The sequence below is a fragment of the Culicoides brevitarsis genome, chromosome 2 (assembly GCF_036172545.1).
Source record: "Culicoides brevitarsis isolate CSIRO-B50_1 chromosome 2, AGI_CSIRO_Cbre_v1, whole genome shotgun sequence".
Taxonomy (NCBI): domain Eukaryota; kingdom Metazoa; phylum Arthropoda; class Insecta; order Diptera; family Ceratopogonidae; genus Culicoides; species Culicoides brevitarsis.
In genome coordinates this window covers 18911945-18919565 of record NC_087086.1, presented here as the reverse complement: position 1 = coordinate 18919565, position 7621 = coordinate 18911945, and the positions used below count along the sequence as shown (strand labels likewise).

The following is a 7621-nucleotide window of genomic DNA, read 5'->3' as shown; positions in this document are numbered from 1 at the left end:
AAATTGTATTTTTTGGATGCCAGAAAGAAGAAAAGTGTGGGATGTGTTGAAGTGGTTTCGTACGTCAAAGAGTTGCGGTAAAACTGTTTTCGGCATTTTTTAAATAGTTTTGAAGATTTAATGACGTGAGCGCATTTCTTGTAAACCGCTTTTTTTATCGTTTTTCTTAATATTTCGAAGTGTAATTTTTAATTTTTAGATTTTTTTTTGCAAAAAATCTCAAAGTCATGAAATATTAAATCTATTTTTTTTTATAAATGTTTAAAACAAAGAAGTTGCGAATAATTTCAAAATAAATATTTAAATAAATAATAAATTTATTTTTTTTATAAAATTAAAAAAAAAACTAAAATTTAAAAATTTAATTTAAAAACTAAGTAGGTATTTTTTTATTTTTACGAAAATAAAAAAAATTTAGAAATACTATTTTCATACCAAATGACAAAATTTTATCAATTTTTGAGCGTAAATAATATTTTTGATGTTTTTTACTATTTACTTTGAAATTTGCTTATTTAAAATAGATTTCAAAATATTTCATATTAAAAATTAAAGAAAAAAATTTCATAAAAAATATTTTTAGAGAAGAAAATTTATGATAAAATATGATTTCCAAAACAAAAAAGAGAATAAATTGAAAATTTTTTAAAAATTTTTTGGAAATTTTCTTGAAAAATTATGAAAATACACCCAAAAACGGTCATTTTTGGTTAAATTTTTAACTTTTTTTTTTTATTTTGCCCCATTGGATTTTCGACTTTTAAAATGGGGCATCGGACTTTATTTTTGATTTTCATTTGGAGCGGCCTTATTTGGAAAAAAAAATTTTTTAAGCCTTTTAGCCTTAAATCTTGTAAAAAAAATATTCAAATTTGTTTAAAATGGCCTTGTAAAAATAAAATTTAAGATTTTAACAGACAGACAATAAACTTTTGAAAACATGTTTTTTTCAAAAACCACAAAATAATAGTTCAAACTCGCTTTCAAACCACAATCAATCGCCAAACACTTCAAAAAAAAATTTTTTTTTTGTTCCTTAACAATGTATTTCGCAACATGTGCTTCTCACTTCTTTTCCGATTCCATTCGTGACTTAACCAATTGTTGATTTTCTATTAACTTAATATCTCTAGACGTTTCTATGAATTATTATTCCGCGATGACGTCATAATTTCATCACTATGGCAATGTAACTTACTCAAACACTGATAAAATCGTTGTCTCTTAGTCATTCATCACGATGATAGTGCAAGAATTATCGGGAACTTGAGAAAAAAATGATAAAATGCATTTTTGAATTAATTTATTTTTATTTTTTCCCTTTATACCTGCAATTTTTTGTTCAAAAAAATATTCAAAAACGAATTTTTTGGTAATTTTGTCTGATTTTTGAATATTTTCTGTTAATCTAAAATAAATTCAATCAAATTGTATTTTTTGATATCAACTTGGTACTACGTTATTGATACGCGAACTACGATTAAGTTTTATACTGAATGATAAGAGCATTTCTGTTCCATGTACTTTTATTGAACGTTTTAGGTGTTTTTGGTGCAAAAAATGTATTTTTTCGAAATACGTTCCTGTCTTGTGTGATTATCGTTAGTTTTGTCTCTTATTTATTTTTTTTTTCGTGGAACAAGGCAAGTGGCAGTTTAACTGCAGCACGTTGCTGGTGTCGGATCCAATCCCGAACGCTTCGTAATGTTCAAACGGGTGAATTCCTCGGCGACTGTCGGATGAATGCCGACCGTTTCACGCAAAATCTTCACTGTAAGGCCACACTTGAGTGCCACGGCGAATCCCTGAATGACTTCGCCAGCAGCGGGTCCCACGAAATGAAGCCCGAGCACTTGTTGGTCTCCTTCGCGTTTCGCCACAGCCTTCAAATAGCAATATTTGACGCTTTTTTGGGGCACAAAGAACTCCGTGGGCTTGTAATATCCATGGAACACTTCCAAATTGTCTTCGCCGTAACGAGCGACAGCAGCTTCCTCGCTTAACCCAACGCATCCGTACTCCAGGGGCGAGAAAACGGTCGTTGCAACATCGTCATAGTCCATTACTTCTTGACTTCCGTTGAAAATACGACGAGCGATGATACGTCCAGCATTAATGGCGACTGGAGTTAGTTCGGGACGCTTGTATAAAATGTCTCCGACAGCGAAAATGTGAGGAACATTCGTTTGTGAGGCTTCGTTGACGTCAATTTTGTCGGAATCCTTAACGAGCTCGACTCCAGCTTTGTCAAGACCGATGCGGGAGGTGTTCGCAGTGCGACCCATCGCGAAAAGAACCGTATCGAAGACGTCATGCGCTTCAGATCCGTCCTTGTTGCGATATTTCACGAGTAATTTGCCGTCATCTTGTTTCTCGACAGACAAGGGGATGGCTTCGAAGATGAAATTGACGCCTTTTTCGATCATTGCGTTAGTTACCATGCCAGCCATTTGTTGATCGAAGCCACGAAGCACGATGGAACGGACCATAACGGTAGCGTTGTAGCCCAAACCCTACGAAAAAATTAAAAAAAATATTTTTTTTTTTCATGAAAAATTAGAAATTTTGACTTACTTTTAGGAATCCAGCACATTCAAGACCGATATATCCGGCACCGACAACCAAAGTTTTGCCTGGTTCGCGATCCAGACTGAAAATATCGTCGCTGGTAATTCCGTGTTCAAGTGCTCCGGGAATGTCGGGATAGCGGGGACGTCCTCCGGTAGCGACAACAACGAATTTTGCCCGTAATTCCTTCTCGCTCTTGTTTTTCATGACCGCAACGACGGTATGGGGATCCTTAAAGTACCCATGGCCATTGATGTATTCCACTTTTTTGTCGCGCAAATCCACTCGGGTCACCCAATTGACGGATTTTACGTGATTTTGCACGGCTTCCACCAAATTCGCCCATACACTTTTGATGTTTTCCGGCTCGGGCACGTCCCATCCATAAGCTTTTGCGTCGTGAATTGCCTCGCCGAGCAACGCCGCTTGATGCATGAGTTTTTTCGGGATGCATCCAACATTTACACATGTGCCGCCGAGACCCCATTTGCTGCCCTGCGGTGACGGCTCGACGAAATCTAGCACGGCAACTTTCGCACCGAATTGCACGGCTTCCTTGGCGCACGCCAAACCGCCCGATCCGCCGCCAATTACGACGAGGTCATAGTCGTACTCTGCACTCAGTGGAGCCATCGTTGATAAGGATTTTTTCGTGGAAACTTGTAACGTTGCTACGGTAGTGTGGAAAAATCGCGAAACTATTTGTGATGCGGAGCAAGATGACGCTTTGTTCGCAGCACTGTGAATGCCAGCAGATACAACTATCGATGTACGAGCTAGTACACCTAAATTAACAATGAGTCGCTTGACAGACATTCCACACGGTTCCACTCAGCGGTATGACTGGACTTTGCGAGTGCTGAAGTTGCGTACTAATATTATCAGGGGTGTAGCTAGATGAAAGTTTTCGGGGCCCATAGAGCAAACATAATTTTAGAGCTTCAAATTCTGAAAATTTTCTATAAGAATCAAATTTCTAGGAGGAGGTGAGATGTCCTCTTGTACCCCATAACACTGCGCGCCTGACTATTATCCAATTTTCTGCTAGGGAATTTATATGGAGCAAAGGAATGTCACTCAAAATCACTCATACCGCTCAATGAGTGGTTCCCAGCATGCAAAAAAATGATTTCGCCGAATCCCAGCTTGCAAAATCATACGTGCTTGAACAGGGGCAAATAGAGAGGGGGCCAAATCATTAAAAAATCGTCTTTTTTGTCCATTTTCAGTTTTTTTTTTGTAATTTTTAGTACACTTTGAGCTGAAAAGGGCTACAAATGCACCCTATGCTCCCGCCTGACATTGATTTGGCTTGAATTGCTTTACCGCAATTTGAAGAATAAAAATTATGAAATAAATAAATATTTAAATATTTTTAAGAATTTAATCTGTAAAAATCTAAGGAAAAATGTTATATTTAATATTTCTAATTTTTCTTTAAAAATTCAAATTTTCTTCATGATTTTTTCAAAATTTTCCGGGAATGAGACTTTTGCATTTTTTTAACAATCGCTTAGAATTTGAAAAACAGTTAAAAAATTGAAAACAACAGTTTTTAGATATTTATGATTTTTTAAAGAAACTTAAGAAGTTTTCTTTTTTTTTTTTTTAATATTCATTTTAAAAAAAAATAGGTACTACCTAATTTTTTTTTAATTTAATTTTTTTAAATTTTTTTTTGATGTTTAAAAAAATAATAAATATTTTGACAGAAAGCTCTTATAGTTTTATATCTAAGTTTTTAAGGTACCTAAATAGAAACTTGTAGAACTTATGTATAGATTTCGTATAGATTTCGTTTTAGTCTCCCACATCATTTCTCCGAAAAAAAAAATATAAAATGAGATTTTTGATGGTTTTGTGTTAGTTAGGCCTAAAGTAATCGAAAAAACATAAGATTAAAATTCTGGAATGAGCATTAAAATTTTAGACATTTTTTAGACTCTTTTAAAAATTTAGAGGATTTGAGGGATTTCAAGTAACTTTTTGGTCTACCGAATCAGACTGAAAACTTCTTCAAATAGTTTGAGCTATGGTTTGGTCTAATACGCCACAATCACATTTTAAAGACTCAATTGTATTCCTTTTAAACAACGAATGTTTGCATTTGCCTTGATCGGTCTGAATTCCATTTAATTGTACCCATGAATTGCGATCAAGTCAAAACCTGATGCTCTATCATTAAAATTTTTGATCGATTTTTTTTAACACATCATTTGTCCGTTTCTTTTTTAGAAGTTCTTTTTGCGTAGAAGCAAATTTGTGAAACGTACAAAGTTAAGTTTGATGGATAAGATAAGATCGAAATACATAACATATTAAATAAGATATTGACACCCATATCGCTAATTTTGGTATATTTGAATCCGTCAGTGATCTCAATGCTTAATTTTGCACTTTTTGTAATTCATTTAAATTAGTGTCATTGTTCAAAATCAAAATAGAGCTGTAGATGATTTGACCTAAAATTGTTTTCTTGAAAAAAAAAAATATTTCTTAGATAAAAATTCCAAAAAATTGCCTAAAAATCCGTAATCTGAATTCATCAGTCAGTACAATTTCTACTCTTCGCTCGTTTTGCTTAAATAATTCGTCAATAATTTTATTTCTTTAAAACTTGTGTTTCTTAAACGGTAATCCTTTGCTTTGTCGTTCTTTCATGGCGATAAATTCCCTGCGACTCGTGCTCGCACAAATCTCCAGAATATTATTCACTTTTTCGATGATTTCGTTTGCTGTACTCGTTTCTGCTTCAAAATCGTAATATTTGAATGTCGCTGATCCCTGTAACGGACTCGACGACTCTTGTTGGATGTGTTGCAGCCCAAAAGCCAAACTATAGTATATTCGGAAAATCGTTTTGCTGGATTTCTCTTCCAATTTCTCGCACCACGCCACACTATCCATACTATGACTCACAGACTTAAATTTTGGCCAGAACTTGTTGGGTTTCTGTTGTGCCGGATCAATTTCCATTTTTTCTCCCGACACTCCGAGCTTAATTTCGATCTTCATGCGCGCCTTGTTGATTTTGTACACGTGATACATCCGGTAATGCGGCGCCTCGATCATCATATTGTGATAATCCATCTTCCGAATGTTCTCCAGATGCTCATTGCTGGATTTTTGCACGTCATTTAGCGTCACATCGGCCTTACTTTGGGCCTCGGAAGTCATCGAGAGTGACGGGAAATCCAGTCGTACGGATGGTGAGTCTCCGCCGTTGCTGTCTCGTCGTTCCACGAGCGCCAAATACCCAAAATGAAATTTACTGCAAGGCTCCGTGCTCTCCAGCGGCGGAAAATCGGGATCCACATCTCCGTCCTCTTCAGCCATGTTCAATCCGTAATTTCGAACGGACATTAACGGCACATCGGGATTCTGAATGCTGCATTTGTAGCAAATTAATCCGATAAATTCTTCAATACTCGCATTCGAAATGACACTTATTTCGAGCGGATAATTACTGAGTGGCTCTCCCAACATTGTGAGGAAAATTTTGAACGTTTTAATGTCTCTTTGTGCCGTTCCGTCGTATTTGGCGTACTCTTGAAACTTATTTTGCGGCAATTTTGAGTGTTTTTCCAGCTGGTCCGACAGCACAGACGTCAATTTGAGATTTTTTGGCACCTCTTTTCGTTGAAAAAGATCACAATCCGTTTCCAAGTCAATCGAGACGTTGTCATTGTACTTGACTCTTTTGATTTTCGAGGCACGACGACGATCGTATTCCATTCTCTCCAGTTTTTGTGCCGTATTTGAGCGTTGTCGCTGGAAACTTATGTTCCCAAGTTGAATCTAAAACAAGAAAAAAAACTTAAAATCAAATTTTCATCAAAAATTAATTGAGAAATCACCTCAAACGACTGTGATTGTTCAACTTCGTCCTCTTCATTCTCATCCAAGCCAGGATACTGCAAAAATTCCTCGGCCAGTCCTTGGCCATTCTTCACCGGGGAGTCTCGTTCGTCTTTTTGAAGTTGCTGCTGCAAGTAAGAGCCAAGAAGATCATCACTTAGCATCACAGCTTCGCAAATTCCAGTGTCATCTGTCGAAATGAAGGAGTTTTTGATGTGTGACAGGAGCCAGTGTTTGTTATTATATGTTGCCATTCCACGGAATAAGCTCCGTTTTCGAATGTTGTCCTGAAGAGTAAAATTTTATCGATGAGATTAATTCAATTTTTATGTTTTGTTTTGAATTTTCAGCAAGGCGTCGTTCATTAATGACGTCGGAAGTTTATGGGGGAAGGGATCCACAATGGATTTCGATGGCGAAGAAGGGAATAAATGGCATTAAATATACGACGTCATAAAGAGTATCCTATATTTAAAACTTTAAATTTTTTTGTTATGAACTCATCAAAATAAAATTTTCAGAGTATTTCCTACTTTGAAAACTTTTTTGTTTAAATTTCATGCAATTCAACTCATTCAACTTAATTTATTTAATTTTTTCTCAAGTTTTTTTTTGGTATCTTGAGGCTAAGTTCAAGTTTTAATGGAAACTCGAGAAAATAAATTTTAAAAAATTGAGTTGAATTAAACAAAAAAACTTTCAAAGTCGAAAATACTCTAAAAACTATTCAAATAAGGCGAATAAATTTAATATTTTCATTTTTTGTCCCATGAGGATTTTCTCGAGGGGGGGGGGGGAATAAAAAAATAAATATTTTTGAATTTTTTGTTTGTAATTTTTTAACGTTTTTAGACGTTAAACGTTTTCAACATTCAAAAATAATTTATATTATTTTAAAATTTGAACTTAAAAGTAAAGAAAAATCAACAAAATCTCCCAAAATAAAAATTTTTGAAAAAAAAATAATTTTGGTCACGTGACTTTCAAAAAATTTTTTTCAACATTTCAATAGAAAATGTCGTAATTAAGCAAATTTCTTTAGTTTTTTGTATAATTTTACCATAAACAGTAATTTTTCATGATTTTTTAATATAAAAATTCCAAAATATGTCAAAAATATTTGTATTTTATATTTAATTTTTATTTTTCGACAAAATCCGAGGGAAGGAGACAAAAAATGGATATATTAAATTTA

At 34.6% G+C, this 7621-nt stretch overlaps 2 protein-coding genes across 2 annotated transcripts; both read right to left on the bottom strand.

Annotated features, from left to right (window-relative positions):
- Positions 1 to 1545: 1545 nt before the first annotated feature.
- LOC134830009 (thioredoxin reductase 2, mitochondrial-like) lies at positions 1546 to 3415 on the bottom strand. Its single transcript, XM_063843346.1, has 2 exons — positions 2575 to 3415; positions 1546 to 2513 (listed from the first exon to the last, which is right to left on the bottom strand). The coding sequence occupies exons 1-2, from the start codon at positions 3382 to 3384 to the stop codon at positions 1656 to 1658; spliced, it is 1668 nt and encodes a 555-aa protein (XP_063699416.1). The 5' UTR covers positions 3385 to 3415; the 3' UTR covers positions 1546 to 1655.
- Positions 3416 to 5098: 1683 nt separating this feature from the next.
- LOC134830960 (stress-activated map kinase-interacting protein 1) lies at positions 5099 to 6749 on the bottom strand. Its single transcript, XM_063844578.1, has 2 exons — positions 6426 to 6749; positions 5099 to 6366 (listed from the first exon to the last, which is right to left on the bottom strand). The coding sequence occupies exons 1-2, from the start codon at positions 6678 to 6680 to the stop codon at positions 5179 to 5181; spliced, it is 1443 nt and encodes a 480-aa protein (XP_063700648.1). The 5' UTR covers positions 6681 to 6749; the 3' UTR covers positions 5099 to 5178.
- Between the last annotated feature and the right edge of the window lie 872 nt (positions 6750 to 7621).